Consider the following 20,678-nt stretch of genomic DNA (forward strand, 5'->3'; position numbering starts at 1 on the left):
CAGGTTTTCAAGGCACACCAGCAGGAATGATCACAACATCTGCATTCTCCAATGCCGTGCCAAGTTGTTCCTCTCCCATATATCCTGCAACCTGCACCCAGGTCACACTGCTGTGAATTACTGACAAGGTCGTGACACAAGCATGATAAAATCAATATGGCAGTACCAAATTAAATGATAAATATGTAGACCAAAAAATAAGAAAAGAAATTATTATCGCAAAGTTCCAAAAGAAGTAAAACTTGTTATCCTTGTTCCATGACCCAAGCAATGGTATGTCCTCCTCATAGTGAACAAGAATAGGATTATTTGTATTCTATAGTAAAATCCACCTTTTGGCTTTTACTGAGGAGATAGAGCACCAAAAGCAATGATTATGCTCGTAGGAGATTGAAGACCTATACCAACCCACGTTTCAATAAGTCTTTGTTTTGAATACAAAGTGGCAGGAAGATAAAAATGTAAAAACATAAGCTAATTCACAGCAGAAACAAGACACAGGTAGAAAGAACAAATAATTTATGACAGGATCCCTGTTGATGAATCTAGTCAGCCATATGGTGATCAATTAGAGATCAATGCCTTTCAAGATTTCATCGTCAAAAGAATGGACATTCTTATAACAAAACATTTTACCATCTCCCTAGCTTTATTCTTTGGCAGCCATGGCTTCGACCTCTACTCTTTTGTTTGTTCAGAATTTCAATTATTTCAGTGCTTATTGTGTGTCATCATGGTACTGTCATCATCTGCTGGCTGTTCTGTACAAGTCGTCACACTAGCAAATTATGAAGAGCCCTCTATCTACACCCTTTCCAACGTATCACATGCCCCAGAGTCCTCCGCTCTTCAATGAGGTTAGCAACTGTACTAGATGGCTTCATGGAAATAAGCTTCCTGCAGGTTTACATAGGACTGTGACAGCATTCTTGACATGACTTAATATGGCAAAGTTCCAACCACCTAATGCAGTGTTTCCAACTATGAGAACATGGAACTGTTAACTTCCCTTTGTGATGTTTCAAGTTTTACACTGTCAGAAAAGTAAATCTAGGCCAAAATTATAACATTTACCAGTCAAAATTTATATGAAATTCAATCTCAAAAGGTAGAGCCTTTTGTTTATTACCGTCCATATTACCTGAAAAAAGATAAACCATATTTGCATGTTGTAACTCTTTGTTCTGTGCAATAATATGTGAAGCAATTCTCCAACAACAAAAAAATCTGGAGGTCAATTTTCTGTCACATTAACAGTAGTGTCTCTATAATCTCTAATGGCAATGAGAGTTTAGCAACAGTAAACAGTATGGGAAGGAATGTCTCTTGGTCTAGATTTGAGGAAAATGATTACCAGCCCATCTGAACGAATACATTGATCAAGCATACACTTACCCTTCTTCAAGGGAGTATACATGCTGCATCACCACACTATTTGAAAGGCTTTAACCTTCTCTATTTGCCAACATTTTTACGATAGTCATACTGATAATCCTGTTAAACCATCACCAACACTGAAATTTGATAACAAGGAAAGAAACTGTTAAAACAGCAAACAACAGAGAGATCCAGAAATAAAAGGATCCAGTCTTTTGAGAATCAATTTTGGTATGTAATTGTTTCACAGTAGAAGAAAAGACCAATAATCTTAAGGATAATCATATATTGTTCTCTATAGATGGAAACCCAGAATGCATCAAAGTGAGAAAAAATAAAAACATCCTCGTCACCTTTCAAAACTCATTTGGTAGATTGGAATATGTTAATGGATTTGGCTCACAACCGCTGGCCATCATCTCTTCAAAGATTGCATATGCACGATCCACTCTACCTGCTATGCTAAACGTGCGAATTAGTGCATTGTAGGTAGCAACATTTGGTTCATAACCCCTAGAAAGGAGTTCTGCATATACCTCACCTGCTTCCTCCATCATACCAACCTTTCCAAGGTGACCTATCAAGGAATTGTAAGCAAACAAGTTTGGGATAGAACCACTGTTCTTCATTTCCTCAAAAACTTTAAATGCTTCCTCCAACTTTTCAGCTGTGCCCAGTCCATCAATGATGATATTATACACGATTGTATCAGGCTTCAAGCCACTAGACTTCAGTTCTACAAAGAAATGAAAAGCCTCATCTACCCTACAACCATACAAAGACTGCCTATGAGAATAGTGTATGATTTTACATCAGGTTTTATGCCCTCTGCTACCATTCTCTCGAAAAGCTGACAAGCTTCATCTACATCCCCTACCTTCCCAAAGGCGTTCATGAGAATATTGTAAACTGCACAATTAGGCCTGCACCCGTTTTCAATCATTTCTTGAAAGAAGTGATTGGCCTCAGAATACTCTTCCTGCCTTACCAAGTCCATCAATAAAAGGACCATAAGTAGATGGGGAGAGAAGATATCCCCTCTTCACCATATGACCATACAAATCTATGGCTTCATCCACTCTACCGGCCATCACAAGACCTGATATGAGGGTGTTGTAGTTTACTGTATTCATCTTGCATCCTCTAGCACGCATCTCATCAAGAAGCTTGAAAGCATCATCCATCTTTCCAGCCTTTCCAAGAGCATCAAAGAAGGCGTTGTAAGTGTAAACATTTGGATTACAACCTGACTTCTTCATCTGTTTGAAAAGATCCCAGGCAATATGCATATGGTCGGCTTTACATAACCAATCAATAAGAGTATTGTAAGCAATAGTGTCAAGAGCAACGCCTCGATCTTTTGATTCTTCAAATACTCTATGAGCGTCAAACACTCTACCTGCTTTGCATAGGGATTTGATGAGAGAGCGTACCACATATATGTATTGACTACCACCCTTAGCCAACATTTCTTCATAGGTCAAGATTGCCTCATCCAACCTGCCCACTCTGCCCAGGCCATCAATTAGGGCTGCACAAGCAACATCATCGGGAAGCAGTCCCATCACATCATAGAACTCCTTGAACACTCTCAAAGCATAATCCATTTGCCCAGCTTTTGCAAGCCCTGGAAAAACAGTACCCATAGTTACAAGGTTTGGAGAAAATTTGTTTTTCATATCTTCAAAGAGCTGGCAAGCTTCATCAATTCTATTTGTTTTTATGAAACCATCAATTAGTATGTTGTAAGTTATCTCATCAGGGTAACACCCATTTTCTGTCATCTCTTGCATTATCTTGAAAGCCATATCTACCTCTTTATTCTTACAGAGACCATTCAACATTGAATTGTGTGTAATAACATTTGGTGGGCATCCCTTTTCCCTCATTCGTTGAAATAACTCTATTGCTTCCTTAACCTTGCCATCTTTGCCAAGCCCATCTACCAGAATATTATATGTTATAACAGTGGGGGGAAGATTCACCTGCTGCATTTTGTGAAACATCTCCCATGCCTCATCTGTTCTGTCTTCCTTGTAAAGAATATCAATCAAAGTATTGTTAGTGACAGTGTCTGGTTCACACCCACTTTCTATCATCTTCAAGGTCATCCCAATAGCTTCATCCACTTTTCCTGCCTTAGCATAGCAGCATATCATGATATTATACGTGATTACATCATGGGACAGACCTGTCCGTTTCATTTCTTCAAAAAGTTCATTCACTTCTTTAATCCTTCCTACCCTCCCGAGGCTATCTCTACAAACATTGAAGGAAACAACATTTGGAGAAATTCCTTTTCTCTTCATCTGCAGAAACACGTCATATGCTTCATCAGCCTCACCATTCTTTGCATGATAATCGATGAATAAGCTGTAGGTTAAAGATGTTGGATCACACCCTTTATTGTGCATAACCTGAAAAAACTTCTGTGCATCCTCCAACCTGTTATTCTTAAGAAGACCTCCAATCAACGAATTGTAAGTATACAGATTGGGAGAACTCCCTCTCTCCACCATTTCATCCAACACTGCAAGTGCCTCATCAGTATTTCCACCTGTGCATAGGGCGTTGATAATAGTAGTAAAGGTAACTACAGTTGGAGCACATCCATCAGCTATCATCTCCTTCCAAAGCTCCCATGCAGCATCGACAAGGCCACAATCCCCATATTTATCTACCAAAGTATTGTATGTGATAGAATCAGGACTACATTTGTTGCTTCTCATCTCTTTCAGTAATGTTGTCGCCTCATCCAATCTACCTGCATTACAGAGAGCATCCATTAATGTGGTGAACAACACAACATCCGGTTTGCAGCCCTCCTCCTTCATTTGTCTCCACAGGCCCCATGCTTCATCAACCTTGCCAGCTCTCCCGTGTATCTTTATGCAGAGTGTGAAGGTGTACACATTGGGTCTCAAGCCAAATTTTCGCATTTCAGCCAGAAGTCCCATCACTTGTCCTGTATCTCCCATTTCTCCGCAGGCACCCATTAGTACAGAATAACATTTTAGGCTTGGCAACAATCCTTCCGAAATCATCTTCCTGTACACCACCACGGCTTCTTTTCGAAATCCTGATTTGATTAGTAATCCTATAAGACCATTGTAAGCAAAGTCACTAAGCATAAGCCCAGATTTCTTCATCTTTTCCAGGGCTGAAGGAATTTGCTCCAAACCACCTGCTATTCCGAGGTTGCTTAGAATTATTAAATAGGTCTAGGAATTAAGCCTACAGCGTTGCTTTTGCATCAAATCTAAAACGCGTGCCATCTCCTTCACCATGCGGGCTCTTCCGAGGATTTCTAGCATGGTATTGTAGGAATATGTGGTATTGTAGGAACCTTGGCTATAATTGAAGCCCTCCTAATTTCTCCAATAGCAATTTTATGTTCTGCTAAAGCGATTTTGCCTAATTCCACATAAGAAATTTCACAGCCCCCATGCCCATCTTGAATCTTAGCATATATAGCTTGTCCTGTATTCTCTGAATAGGTGCAGATATTATTGTAGTTTATGAAGCTTAAATTTCCTTTTTAATTCAAGAACAAGTATGACCCTTCAGCGCACTACATCACCCATTAATCTGATAAAATATTCAAAACCTTCCTCTCTGTTTCTGCCACAGTATCTCCTCATTTGTCTTCAATAAAATTCATGAAGTTTTGGCATGAAGTAGAGACACTCTCATGCAGGGGTGATGTCTCCTTTGCAGCAGGGTAGTAGTCCACTGGTGTCACGAAAGGAACCAAATGGTGATAAATGTTTCTTTTATAATTTCTTAATTAAATATGAATTAAATATGAAAGGGGCGACATAAATCAGTTATAATTTTTTTTAATTGATGGTGACACCAACGTAAATGGTCTTTGCCCACTGGTTTAAAGGGCCTTGGAGAAGTCAAAGATACAGAGGTTGAGATACATGACTCAAGCAGAGCTCAGGTAGCAGTGATTGCAAACTTGACCAAACTTTTATGTAAATACAAACAAATGTTGTTTATATTATAACATTGGGAGGCTCCATATTTCTATCCTACAAAAATTTCCTCCAACAGCATGTAATATGAAACAAGTTTGGTTCAATTTCTAATATACCCAGTTATTCAAATCTCATTATTCTCTGCCCTACCTTAATAGCATGCGGTTATGCCTCCCGGCCATTATACAGTCCAGCTAGACGGGAATGTTAATTACCTGTGGTCTTTTACATCCTGGGTTAAGGTCAGAAAGCCAGATTCTGGAGCAAATCTGAAAACTGCAAATTAAACACTATGCATACAAGTTCTAAGGAAGAAATTATGCACTGCTTGGGAGTGAAGCTTCTGGTGCGCCAAATCTGAAAACTGCAAATTAAACACTATGCATACGAAGTTCCAAGGGAGAAATTATGCACTGCCTGGGAGTGAAGCTTCGTGCGCCACGTGTCTTCAACAGAGGTGGGAGATATTGGCGCTGTGCTCAGCTGTTTGATGTTGGAAAGGTATCCTTCCTCTAATTCACCTGGACCATTTGAACTGCCAACACACAAATGTCTGATTTCCTCAAGCTCAGTAACAACTTGCTCCATGTGTGGTCTGTCATCTCTTTCTGACGCCAGGCATCTGAACGCTAATTCAGAAACGGCACATACCATGGCCTTCGCCTCATGGTTCTTTTCGATATTGAGCTGCGGATCCACAAGCTCATGCAAAGCCCCTTCTTGAATCTTAGCTATTGCCATGGTAGCAAGGTTGATTTCCCTGGTCTTCCGATTGGTGTCCACTGCTAATCTGGCAGAAATGATCTCCACCAAAACGACCCCGAAGCTGTACATATCGGATTTCTCTGTCAGCTGATAGCACTGATAATACACTGGATCAAGGTAGCCTGGTGTGCCCTGTGGAGAAGTGGTGACATGTGAGGCATCTACAGGCACAAGTCTGCAAAGCCCAAAATCAACCACTTTGGCAATAAAATTTTCTCCCAAGAGAATGTTTGAGGATTTCACATCTCTGTGCAATATAGGCGGATGAACACTGTGAAGAAAAGCCAAGGCCTGCGGAGTTTGAACAGCAATATTAAAGCGAGTATTCCATGGTAATCCCTTGGGGTCTTTGCGATCGCCATGAAGATGATCAGCTAGGGTTCTGTTTGGGGAAAATTCGTATACGAGCAGCAGCTGTGGGCTGTGTACAGGGGTGCAGCCATAAAGCCGGACAATGTGTGGATGATTCAAAGTCGAAAAAATCTTAACCTCATTGATGAACTGATCGAACTGATCGACCCTCTTGGAGTTATCATGAGAAAGTCTCTTTACCGCCACAGTTCTTCCGTCGCTAAGCTTACCCAGATAGACCGACCCGAGCCCTCCAACACCAATTTCGTTCTCCTCGTGGAAGCAATTTGTTGACTGGCGAAGTACTTCGTAAGAGAATATTGGCAAATCGCCTGTCTCGCGCCCAAGCACACACGCTTCCATGTCCTTTCTCTCATATTTGCAGAAATTCCTAGAACTTTTTCTTTTTTTCAGACAATACCCTAATAACAGTACCGCTATTGCTACCAAAGCAATTCCTCCAGTGGAGCAACCTGTGGTGAAGATAGATATGAATGTGATCCTGTGTCCAACGCCGAATAAAATAATGAAAAGAAAGATACAAATTCAGTACTAAATCACCGTGGAGATACCGAATACTAGGAAGAATTATATTTACCTATTACAATGGCGGGCCGGTTTTTATGACCTGCAACGCGGTCATAACAACTATTATGAGTAAAAGCAAAATCGATAGTTTTTGCAAAGAGGGGAAACACTTGACAATATAGGGAAACACATACACATATGTCCATGGGTTCAAGAGTGAAGAATGGAGGGAACATTTAAAACATTTTTATAGATTGTGATAATTTAAGCATTGGGTCTTGTAATCGAATTGGGAGAAGGGGTTCAGGAAAAGTAGCAATGCTATGGGTGGGCATATCTCTGTATGCGAGGTGCCATCGGGACAATAGCAAATAAACGTTTTAGTTGGTTCTGAAATGTTATAACCACATCTCCCGCCACTGTTCATACAAGCGCCACAGCTTCGGTTTCCCTTCGTGAGCAGTAATTTTGCTTGTATACCATTTTTATGGTCCCAAAGCTTTCTTTTAACGGTGTTGTTCTATTCACTGATCCACTAGAGAAATGATTACCATGAAATCAGGTAGGAGTTTTTTGTTCGTGAAGAACGGAGGCGGGAGATGGAATCACTAGAGAAGGTCTCATCTCTTATTCATTTCCCTTGAATTTACAGTCCATGCTTAGTGAGGGTTATTTGCTTTGTTGTAGCTTACATCTTGTTTTATTCTTTTCAAGAGGAAAATTTTCGGATTTCAAATTTGGAGAGACAAACTCTATTGGTTTCGGATTTCAAATTTGGAGAGACAAACTCTATTGGTTTTCTGTCTCCATCACCGATGGATCCACTGGCTGAGTAGTACCTAACAAGGTTTTCTTCAGGCTTATCACCTACTTAGCTTTGTTTTTATTGTCTCTACGAATTTGCAAAATCTCTGCTTTTGTGATGGAGCACAACCAATACTTACTTACATAAACTCTTATGGTAGCCAATAAATCATTCAATGATACTTTGCAGTGAATCAAAAGGTAGCTTTTCTTTGAATGCCTTACCAATTGGAGATTTTGCCGAAAGCAATAGAAGACCTGGGACTTTTCTTGGCAACTAATTAAACGCAGCAGGCAATTTTGTTGGTGATACAGAAGTCGTGGATGATGAAAGAATCACATCATGTTGTGATGGGAAAGGACATGTTGCACAGGAAAGCAGACATCACAGCTGGATGGAAGTCGGATTCAAACACATTTAAAAGAATCAAAATACTTAGGGGGGGGGGTGTACGCATGGGAGCTAAAGGCTATATGCAAGAAGAAATAGGCATAAATCAAATCGTTATACTGGACACTCCTCAATAAAGGATAATGTTAAAGTCATTATTAGTGATAGATCTCTAAATTTTCCCACTGGTTTAAAAGGCCTTGGAGAATTCAAAGATACAGAGGTTGAGATACATGCAGACAAAAATTGTAATATTTCATCAACCAATATTTCAAAGTCCACGCCCTTCAATAAGAATGGAATGCGAGAAGCACTTATGCATGAAAACCATTTGGGAACTGATTTAGGTGGGCTACAGAGGCAGGACACTCATAGGGATGCTACCATGTATCCACAATGAAGGAAATCATATTGGCATTAAGGTTGATATAAGTTTTGACAATATCCAAAGCCATCAGCATCCTAAAGAGGTCAATGTGGCTCAAGACGCAGTTCCAAGAAATGCTGCAGCATCGATGGTGGTTAGTGAAGAGACATATCAAACTTCATGCCAAGAAAATGATAAAGTGGGTATAGATAAATTTGTCCAGAATGCTATTGTATTGGAACCAAGTCTGAATAGGAGGTATGATGGTTGATTGAAGATGAGGAGAATGTACATGTTGAACAGGAAAATAGTCAACATCGTTCATCCACAACTGCAGTTGATGTTGGCAAACTGAACATATCAGGAACTAATTCATCTCATACACATGAGAAACTTGAGTTTAATGAATGTGCTTGTAAGAAACATTCAATGTCTGAGAGGTTACTAGAAAGTACAAGTTTGGACAATACAAAGGAAACATCTTCATCACATTATAAGGATTTGCATACGAGGAGCAGAGCCAATTCTATGTATGAAGATAAACTTTTAGGGGTCATTGCTGTTAAGATAAAGACTGAAGAAGGATTACCCGCTAGCACCGAAGATCACAAATATTCAGGATGTAAAAGGAATGAAAATTCCTCTTTTGTACTAGAAAAGGAGGTTGAGAGTCAAGCGGGTGGCATATCTAGTTTCCAAAAAATGTCTATGCTTCCACAATCAAAAGTTACCATCTTATCTGGTATTATGAGTAGTAAATAGTAAATACCCAGGAGTTGCTCTTCCTTTGGAAATGGAGAAGAATTCAAACTTATCGGCTGCAGCAAAAAGAGCACATGAAGATATCATTTTGGAAGAGGCCAAATTGATCAAAGTATTATAGAGGTTTATGGTTAAATGCTTTCAAAATTTTTAATAGATATTTAATATATTCATTCTATAGGAGACTACTCTATCTCAGCATTGTTAGCTATGCCATGAAATATTGTTTTAATGCCAAATTTGCCTGACATGCAGGCTATAGACTGAGAAAGAACACAGAATCTGCTAATTCAAAACCTTTTCTGGAGCCTCCACGAAGCAAATCTCATTGGGATTTTGTTCTTGAGGAAACGTCTTGGATGGCTAATGATTTCATGCAGGTTCATGCAATGGCAATGATTTTGTGCTTTCTCTATTGATTTTTTGACTTTGTTTATAGCCAAATGTAAATACCTTCACAGTGTTGTGCAAATAACAACATTATTTATGTTTGTGTTATATTACTTTATATGTCTGCCTTTGTTCTATGCAGGAAAGGCTTTGGAATACCGCTGTAGCTTTTGAATTAAGTCGTTGGTAGCTTAAGGGACAGGTCATGGAAACTTTTTTTGGACAAAGGACCTGTACTAGAAGCAAAGAAAAAACAGTTGTTGTCATGAAGTTTTGGCATGAAGTAGAGACACTTCCACTGGTGTCACAAAAGGAACCAAATGGTGATAACTCTGTTCTGGATTGCATTATTCACTGAACTTTAGTGCAGGATCACATATATGGCTAAAGTTTTATCAATTATTTTATCCAGCTTTTGTTCAATCTAAATGTATGAAAATGAAATCAAGATTGCAAACTTGACTGAACTTTTATGTAATTCACAATTTTTTTTCTATTAGCTTTTCTTCAATGAAAGGCATGAAAGGGAAATGATATAGGGTAGAGAAATAAATGTTGCTTTTATAATTTCTTAATTAAATATGAAGGGGCAGACATAAATCAGTTATATTTTTTTTTTAATTGATGGTGACACTTAATATGAACTTTTTCATCTAATTATAGGTCAAAAATATTGAGATTTTAATGCTACCAAAACTTTCACTGGACATGAGAAATAAGCATTTCTCTATGCATAACGCATACAAGGAAAATAATTCATTTACAATTGGGCTTACATAACTTACTGCAACAACGTTGGACATTTCTGAGAAATAAGCATTGCTCTATGCATAACACATACAGAGAAAATAATTGGTTTAGATTTGGGCTTACATAACTTACTGCAACAGTTTAGTTATTCATGCATTGATGTTGAATTGAAGTTGAATTGGGCCTTTTATTCCTGATTTAGTAGGTCACTACTTGGACCGTTCAGAAGTGATTTTTTGAAGTATGACTATTAATAGTTTAACCATATTACTGAACATTCACAAAGAAACCTTTCCAACTGCATAAAAAATAGAATCCTAAATTCCCAGAGTTTGATAACAGTAATTTACGTATCTTTGTCAAACTGTATGTAGCTTTCACACTAATGATCAAAAGACCTTTTGGGCCACCCCACAGACTGGGTAGTGATAGCTAAGGATGAAATCTGATCGTGGTGGGAGCTTAAGAGAGCCTGTAAAGGGAAAAGGAAAATCAGAAATCTGTGTGTGCCTATAATACCTTACTTGATATAACACACAAACACGATTGCAAGTTTTCTGCATGGTGAGAATGATCAGCATGCTACACCGTCTTTTGGTACAAATTTGGTAAAATTTCTTCAAATATATGTAAGAATGATGTCATTGAGAATATTACAAACTGCAAATTCGGTATTCATGCATGATATGCAGAGGTAAGACTGTACTCTGAAGCTGAAAACCCACTTACCTGACCAAGAAGTAGCTCAACCAAGACACAACTCAACCCATGGACCAAATATCAATAGCAGAAGTATACTCAGTGGCTCCAAATATAAGCTCAAGAGCTCTATAATAAATGGAGAAAATGTATGATATATTTGCTTCACCTTTTACCTTATCAGAAGAGTATTAGCATATACATATATACATACATACAGAGAAATGAAGTTCTACATTAAATAGGCTCATGAATCAAACCTTAAATCCCAGGTCCCCTTAAAACATAACATAAAAATAAAAACTAATAAAGAAACAAAATTGCATAAAATTTTGACTTTTTCTTCTACGCAATTATTTATTATGCCATTGCCTTACGGTGTTTCCTTTGCAACATGTGGTGCAAATGCTAGTTATTGACAATCAGACAGCTCGTGATAGAAATCCCTCTTTTGGGGGGACGAGGTTCGGGAATGGAACATCATGTGATCGAAATTTTCAGTTGGTCAAATGTTAATTAAGTTATTATAAAATAGAGATATTTTTTATTTTATTTTTTTAAATAAATTTAATAATATTAGGAGATTTTTATCAAACTCTGGTTAGGGGTCAGACTAGTTTACAATGTATTTAAACATTGCAAATCTCGGTGTGTTTAAAAGGAAAGTGTTTTTTTTTTCCAGGGGTGTTAGTTATTTATGGAATATGTCATATTGTGGATATTTTGATTGATATTGGACCATTTTAGTTGTTTGTTATGTATGTCGAATAGTCCAATCCCAAGGAATCCTCGAAAGTGGTGAATCTTTGCAGAGAATCTTTAAAAGTGGTGAATATGATGTTAGGGTGTTTTTTAAAAGGGAGTGATAATTGAGATAGCTATATATTTTAAAAGAATATGTTTTTAGGGGTTATAAGAGTGCGAAGGACCATTTTCCATTCTAGGGAAAGGGAAAGGTTTATATTTAGGGATTAGGATAGTTTTTAATTTTTATTTCAAGGTAATAAGATCATTGAGGAAAGATATTATAAAAATATAATTGTTGATGGAGATTTATAATGATAATTAAATCTTTTTATAAAGGTATAAGGTAGGGTTAAAGAATGTTGTTATAAATAGTTTACAGGATAAATAAAGAGATAGAATTGTTTGAAAGAATGGAGTTATTTCATGCACTTAGCGCAGTAAATAACAAGGTAGTTGGGTTAATGTAGCAAGTAAGTTAGATAAACGAGTATTTTAAAATAAAATCCGGTAAGTAAGGGTATTAATCCCATAAGAGTTCAGCCTTGAGCTAATAATGACATATTTCTGTAAGATTAGAGGATTTAGATTATATTACTGCGAGAAAAAACGTGATTATAACATAGATGGATTGGTTTGGTCTATCGTTAGGGAGGTCAAAGCAATAGCACATAAACAAAATTTTCATATTGCTCGCATTCTTTCTGACCTGAGAGTCTGGGAATTTAAACCAAAAACAAGGATATACATAGACAAAATTACATAAACTAAGAGACCAAAATACATTCTGAAACAAGTAGAAGAATAGAGACGGTATAGAGAGAGTTATCATTTTTCCTATAGTTGCACTTGAGTTGTCATTCTACAGGGTGTTAAGTATGAGCTCGAGGGTGAGAGTCATCTCCTGTGGTTGATGGAGGCTGGGTAGTAGATAGAATTTGGTTGAGGTTGTCATCCATGTCATTCAGCATGTTCTCCATGTTGTTCATTCTGTCCAGGAGTTCTAACATCAAATAAGGAGCTCTTGTTAGGTGTCAACCCTGTCAGTAAGTACCCGGCCCATGAGTGTCTCAGTATGCCATTACAGGTTAATATTCTTAAGCAGAGGCCCTCGCCCTGGTGGAGCTTCTGTTATCATGAATATAATCTTGTGTTTCTCGCTCCACGTGATGATTTGGCACGTATCTTCTAGCCTAGCGAACTTGCCCTTTGATGTAAGCGATAGCTCACTACATGACCTCAAGAACGAGACGTTGATAATGGTCCACGATGGCTCCGGTGGAATCCTGAGCATGGGAGGCATGCAGGGAGGGAGGAGTAGGAGAGGGGATTTGACTCGATCTGCCCCTATGTTTTGCCTCTGTGGAGATGGTGGTGCAACATCGAACCATGACTGAGTGAGAGGTAGGGGCGGCAGAAAGTCGATTGAAAGGAGGAACAAGTCGATGGTGGGTAAAAATAAACTAGATAGAGGTTAACCTTTCTAACTGAAAGTGGGGGGGGGATTAAAATTGTGAGGAGGCTCAGGTGAGGAAACCTGCAACAAAAATAAAGCCAAGCATGGGGACAGAGAGACAAGATCCGAAATTCCAAATCCAAGCAAGAAGAGAGGTTGTGGAAAAGAACCAATCTTGAAGTGAGTTGCAAGGGGAGTAAAGGAGAAGACCAAACTTGATTGATAGAGATCCTTGTAAAGGAGAGGCATGGATGATAACCGAAAGTGGAGATCCTAAGGGGTTGATTGCAAGTGCAAACGTCGGGGATTACATGGCGCTTGCAAGCTAGAGTCATTGATAGAGTGTTGCAGGACCCCATGACCATATGCCCTATTTTAAAGGCTTCGAGAATTGGCTGTATTTTTCTCTTAATGATCCAACATGATATGCTTTGCTTCTTTAAATGATAGTGGTGTACTCACCTACACAAAACCATGAATGTGTGCTCGATTCGAAGAGTGTGAGATCTACGAAATGATAGTAGCCCACCTCCTTTCGTGCAAATGCCTCTAATACCATAAATATCATCCTCTACTGAGAATTGTGATGGTGGCGGCAGATATGCCATGCAGGTCGCTAGGTGTGGGCATCTTGCCTCCCTCTCATATGATTACTACAGATCATGGTCAATCAAAAAAATTAATGTTGTGCACCCACCTTAGGGAACATTGTCTTGTTCAACAATGTCCTGACATTCATGCTTCCATTGAGAAACAAAAATTTGTTCCCATAGAGATTCCATGACCTCTAAAGTGAAGTTGAGCCCTTCATTGGCAAGCATGCTTACCAACTTGTTGCCCTTTCTTAGTATGTGTTGGAAAGCGAGTGCATTGAAGTTTAGGAGTTGTTTTGTGATATTCTCTAGACTAGCCAAAAGTCTCCAACTCCTTTAGCTCGAGTAGCCCCGCCTACCACCATCTATTTGATCTCTGCAAAGAAATGTAGTAAGATCATTTCACAGACTAGGAAATTTGTTTTCCTTATGATTCACCCTCAGGACAAGAAGAAGATTGTGGCCACAAATTCCAAACATGGCTCCTCCGCATAGTAGTAGCAGATGGACAAGGTCATGGAGGAGTACAAGGACATTTTCACCTCACCTGCGGGGGTACCTCTCCATTGTCAGGTCAAGCACTCCATCGATTTGACCCCAAGCGCGTCATTCCCAATGGATCAATATATCGACGTTGTGTTCTGGAGAAGAATGAGATCAAGAGGCAAATTCAGGAGTTGTTGCAGAAAGGGCACATTAGGAAAAGCTCATCACCCTGTGGGAGTCTGATTGTATTGGTACATAAGAAGGATGGGACCTGGAGACTCTATATTGACTATCGGGTGCCAAACAAAATCATTGTCTATAATAGGTACCCAATCCCATGGATTGATGACCTTCTGGACCAGCTCAAGGGGGCCAAATATTCTAAAAATATTAAATTGAAGTTTGGTTAACTCTGATGTGTGGAAGACTGCCTTCAAATCCAAGGAGGGACTTTTCGAATGGTTGGTCATGCCTTTCAAGTTGACGAATGTTACTGCAACCTTCATGAAGTTGATGGATGACATCTTGTGACCCTTCACCAATGCATTTGTGGTGGTGTATTTAGATGACATCTTAATCTTCAACCAAAGTTGGGAATGAACAAGAGGTTAGTCATGATGATAATACATTGAATGAATACTTTGATACAATTGTTATACTTTGTGGGTGTTATAAATAAGTTCAGTTATAAATTAATGGATGATATAAGTACATCATATAGTCTAATCTCTAACCTTGGAAAAAATAATGCATGTATCAATTATTTTAGGTTGGCAATGGAATCAGAACAAATGAGGAGTTTAATCATTTTGATAGACCAATACAAATACCTGCATATGGACGTGGCCTATGCCGTACAATTAAATCACGCAAAAAGAAATGGGTGGAAGAGGATATGACAATGGAGTTTGTAAATGAAATAGAAAATCAACACAATGAACAAGAGGTTGGTCATGATGATACTACATGCATAGATGAATAATTTGAGACAATTGTTGTTTTTGGATGTTCCTAAGGTAGAAAATCTAAGAATATGAAATTAATGTGGCTTGTTTTTTAAATAATGTGTTCAAAAATAATATTTTTAATTTATTGTGTACATGTATAATGTTGTTTTGTTGAGTAATTTATTGTGTATATCTTTGAAATGGATCCATGTTCTATACAGTAATTGCTATTTAACATTAAATAATGGTTGCATTTAATTATAGGTAAACGATGTTGATGATACACCTATTAATGATCAAGATCCAACTAGACCATTAAGAATTCAACGAGATGATCCAATTCATCCTTTAAACCATACTAGGAGAAGAAGAGAAGCATTGAAGAGAGCACTACCACATGAAAAATTTGAGGAATTGATGAAATTAGCATACATTGATGACATGCCATCCACTACTCAGAGTAGAGATGTCGATGGAAGTGTAATGCATGAAGAATGATAGTAATACGTATCCAGAAGATGGTATTCAAACTAGTAATTGTTCACGAATCCATAAGATTGTAAGGTCATTCTCATTATCATAATCATTGTCATCATCATCACCATCATCCTTGTCATTGTTATTGCCATCATTACATTATCATCATAATCACCATTCATGCCATCATCATCATCATTATGGACATTGTTTGCAATTGTTCATAATTGTAGATGTTGTAAGAAATATCATCAACCAAAAAAATGTGATCAGTGCTAGAAAAGGGTTGTTTAGGACACATTGATATACGTAAGAGAAATAACAACTCTATTTTTGACAGATGATCGATGATGATCATCATCACCACCATTATCATCGTCATTGTCATTTTTATCATCCCCATCATCATCATTAATGTAATTTCTATCGACATTGTTGTAATCATGCATCATCATCATTCATGCCATTATTGTTTTTGATGATGACCTAGATGAAAATGATGATCATGACACCAAAGATAATGCTTATGATTATGACAATGACAACATCTAAAATTGGGAAGATTCGCCAACGTCATTAGCATCGTCATCATCATAATCATTGCCATCATCATCATTGTCATTGTAACCACTATCGTCTTTATCATCATAATCACAATTCATGTCATCGCCATCATCTTCATTTTCATCATTGTCAATATTATTGACATTGTCATCAATTGTTCATAATTGTCAATGCCATAAGGAATATCATCAATGCAGAAAATATGAGTGTTGGAAAAGGGATGCAAAAGCGAACATAGAAATGGGGGCAACAATAGAAGTAAAATTGGATGAAAAGTGGATACAACATAAGTAGATGCACAACAACATGAAAAACCTGACACAAAAGTGGATGCAAAAGTAGATGCAGTTGTCAATGCAAACTTGGATGCAACCATGAAGGCAAAAGTGGAAGTGAACATGGGTCCAATGGTAGGTGTAAAACTTGGCACAAATTGTGGTGAAACAAATGTGGATGCAACAACGGAAACAAAAGTATATGAAAAAATGGATGAAACAAAAGTGGATGCAAACGTGGAAGCAAATGTGGTTGCAATGGTAGGCGTAAGATATGGTGAAACAAAAGTGGATGTAACAATAGACAAAAAATATGCAAAATAAGATGCAAAAATGGATGTAAAAGTGGAAGCAGACATTGATGCAACAGGCAAAACAAAATTGGATGCAAAAAATGGATATAATGTAAGTAGATGCAAAAGTAGATACAAAATGAGATGCAAAACCCAATGCATAAACCTGATATAAAAGTGGATGCAAAAATAGATGCAATATTTGATGCAAAAAAGGATGTGAACATGGATGCAAAATTGGAAGCAAACATGGATACAACAGTGAGTGCAAAACATGGTGCAAATTGTGGCATAACAAAAGTGGATGTAATGATAGATGCAAAAAACGAATCAAAGTATGATGCAAATGAAGATGTAAAAAGGGATGCAAAAAGTGAAATTTAAAATGGGTGCAACAGTGGATGTAAAATTGTGTGCAAAAGTGGATGCAATAGAAGTCGATGCAAAAGTAGATGCAAAACGAGACACAAAACCCGATGCAAATCCCGGTCCAAAATTGGATACAAAAAGGGATGCAAAAATAGATGTAGTAGTTGATGAAAACCTAGACGCAAATGAGGATGCAAACGTGGATGCAAAATTATAATCAAAAGTGGGTGCAAAAGGAGGTGCCAAACTAGGCGCTAATTGTGGCACAAAAATATTAGATGCAATAGTGGGTACAATAATAGATGCAAAAGAGGATGTAAATATGGATGCCAAACGAGAGGGAAAAGTGGATGCAACAAAAGTAGATGCAAAATTTTATGCAAAACTAGACACAAAACTCGATGTAAAACTTGGCGCAAAAGGGATGCACAAATGGATGAAAAAATGGATGCAAAAAATGATTTAAAAAAGGATGCAAAAGTCGATGCAAAAGTTGATGCAAGTGTAGGTGCAAAAAGTGGATGCAAATGAGGATGCAAAAGTATGTCAAACAAAATTAGGTGCCAAACTTGATGCAAAACCTGGAACAAAACCTGGTGTAAAGGATGACACAAAACTTGGCATAAAATTTGGTGCAAAACGTGGTGCAAAACCTATTGCAATACCTGGTGCTAAACTTGGTGTAAGATTTGGTGCAAAACTTGATGCAAATTTTCTGTCAAGTTTTGCACCATATTTGATAAATGGATGCAAATAACACCAAAAATGGGCTCTAGATGCAAAAAAAGAAGTAAAAAGGGACGCTAATCGCTGGTTTTGTTGTAGTGATTCCTCACATCAAACTTGCATCTCTGGTATACCACATCACATCTAGGAGCAGTCAGCACATTCAACTCAGCTATTTTAGGGTAAGCTCGCTTCCCATGCCTTGTGCTACATTTCTATCACTTTTTGTGTATTAACGTGTGCAAGTGTTGTTTGTTTGATTCCTTTTGATGACTACTATCATTAAATGTATTCTAGATTGTCTTAGTTTTGTTTCAATTTTTGTTGCTATCTCACTGCTATTGCATGCATGAAAATATTTTTGCACAGACATTCACCAAATTAGTGAATGACCTCACCCACATCCATCCTGATCTATTTGCACAATCCTCCATTCAAGTTTTCCATGCGTTGTTTTTCACTTCTGCTATCACTTAGTTTCACCATGCATTTCATCGAATTACCTGCTTTCAGTTCCCCATCGGCGAGTCAGGCTAACCTTGGCCCAGTCTCTGCCTTCACCAGTGGTGCATTGCGCAATCTTGAGAAGGAAGGTCCACCTTCCTCTTCGGATTTGTGAATTCTAGCCTAGCACTAGCCTCCTAGACTAAATAGTGCATTTGTGGAGGTTTGTGGCTACTTGGCCCAAAAATTTGTGAAAATATTCCATTGGGCCAATAGTGTTTCCAAACTGGGATTGCACATTCCACAATCCCAGCTGCCAACTACCCAACTATTGTACATTTTGTAGATCCTGCAGTTAGTCCAGCCCCCCAGTCAGCTAGTCTCTCAGCAGCCCAGATTGTGCCTTGGGCAGCCTTGGCAATCAGTGTCCCAACCTCCCAGCTAAAATTGTGCAACCTTCATGGTCATTCACCCAGGTATGTCGCAAGTCAATTCTCATGTTCATTCTAGTTTTTGACTGATAGATTGCTTGCTATGAGTGTTGTCATGTCTCTAGGTATTGTGGGTGTTCATCTACCTCTCAACAACATAGGTACAATGGCTTCCAGGAGAGCAGAGATGAAGACATAATTCAGAGCATGCTTGGGGATGCAGTCGATCAAGTGTCTATGAGATTACCTACTTATGAAGACATCAAGTTGTTTGTGGACAAAGACATCAAGCAACTGCTACACAACAAGCAGCATTATGAATAGCAGCTGAAGTAAGCATACTGAATGTAGCAAACACGGTGAATGAAGTGAACACAACGAATGCAAGAGGAAGGTTGTTGACAACATAGAGGTGGAGAAAAGTTGCAAGATCAAGCAAATCCAGTGATAATGAAAGCAACTTTGGAGACTCAGGCTATGAAGTGACAGCGCGACATGAAGATCATGCGAAGGCAGAAAATGGAACAAAGAAAGAGTTGCATGTGCTGAAGCAGCAACTCAGGAAGAAGATGAAGCTGCCCAGACAGTCCAATGAGTTGTGGCAGGAACTGGAATAGTAGTGAGCGCAACATGAACTCACGGATGAAACTGCGCCAGTATAAGTTAAGGATCCATCCAAGTAGTTGACATAGAGCAAAAATGGTGAGAATTTTTTTTGATCACATGAAAATGATCCAATAACATGCATGTCGCTGAGCACACGCATGCAATCCAGGCCATTCAACACACTCACCAATGTGAAGACAAGAAGCAAGTATAACTGGGGCTGAACATGTACTTTGGCAAGTTGATGTGCATGACCACTAGCACACACTTGAAGATCCACATGAACACCATGCATGAGTGTGTTTCCGGTTGAACCATACCCAAGAAGATCATGCACATGTTAGTAGACGAGCTGGATGAAGGGGCCGAACCAATGCACTGGTTGCAACTAAGGAAAGAGTTCATGTCAACAAGATGTCACCATGAGGTGCATGCACGTCATCATGGATGACCAAGCTTGGGACCAGTTCACTGCCTTCACCATCACAAGCATGTGAAACAGTTTTCCTGATCACAATAGATCGAGTGTTAGTGACGTCTTGCAAGGCCTTCTCAAGCCTTGTTGTCTCACATGAGTAAAAGTGCATTGTAATGTTGAGTCATGCCAAGTGTAAGTCAAGCATCAACAGTTGGATGTAACAGTGATAGAGTAGGTGAAGAGTCATAAAGGTAGTTGAATTGTCACAAAGGGGAATGTCAAGGGTCAACCCACCCTTTGCTATAAATATTCCCTTATAACTCATTGTATAGGCTTTTGGTTAGCAAAGATTCTACTTAAGACTATCTTGAAGAAGCATTGGATAGTATTGTAACGTGCCTTGGCTTCCCCACTACACAGAGCTAGTACATCTATTTGGAGGAGCAGACTAATGTGACTGTAATGTTCCACTGATGGAGCCATCAGGTTTACATGGTGTATTGTATGATTGTGACTTACACGTCTTTATATAATAAGAGCCAACACATTTTCATGCATATGTTGCTATTGTAGTTCGACTATTCTGGTTGCCATAATGATATATTTTGTTTAACTTATGTACTTGTATATGGAATTATATGAATCTTGTTGTTAGTGTGTTGCATATTTTTTTAATTTTGTC

At 38.4% G+C, this 20,678-nt stretch overlaps 1 protein-coding gene across 1 annotated transcript in view; it reads right to left on the reverse strand.

Moving 5' to 3' along the window:
* Nucleotides 1-27: 27 nt before the first annotated feature.
* LOC149226287 (uncharacterized) overlaps nt 28-20,678 on the reverse strand; it is a 37,457-nt gene continuing 16,806 nt past the window's right edge. The window contains 6 exon segments of the mRNA XM_089380165.1: nt 28-91; nt 1,731-2,146; nt 2,149-2,347; nt 2,349-4,745; nt 5,576-5,636; nt 5,749-6,978. Of these exon segments, the coding sequence (XP_089236291.1) occupies nt 1,734-2,146; nt 2,149-2,347; nt 2,349-4,745; nt 5,576-5,636; nt 5,749-6,978 (4,300 nt within the window). The 3' untranslated portion in view covers nt 28-91; nt 1,731-1,733.

This window comes from Pinus tabuliformis, chromosome J, assembly GCF_031772625.1.
Source record: "Pinus tabuliformis cultivar Carrire ecotype Pingquan chromosome J, CPIR1, whole genome shotgun sequence".
In the NCBI taxonomy this organism is placed as follows: Eukaryota; Viridiplantae; Streptophyta; class Pinopsida; order Pinales; family Pinaceae; genus Pinus; species Pinus tabuliformis.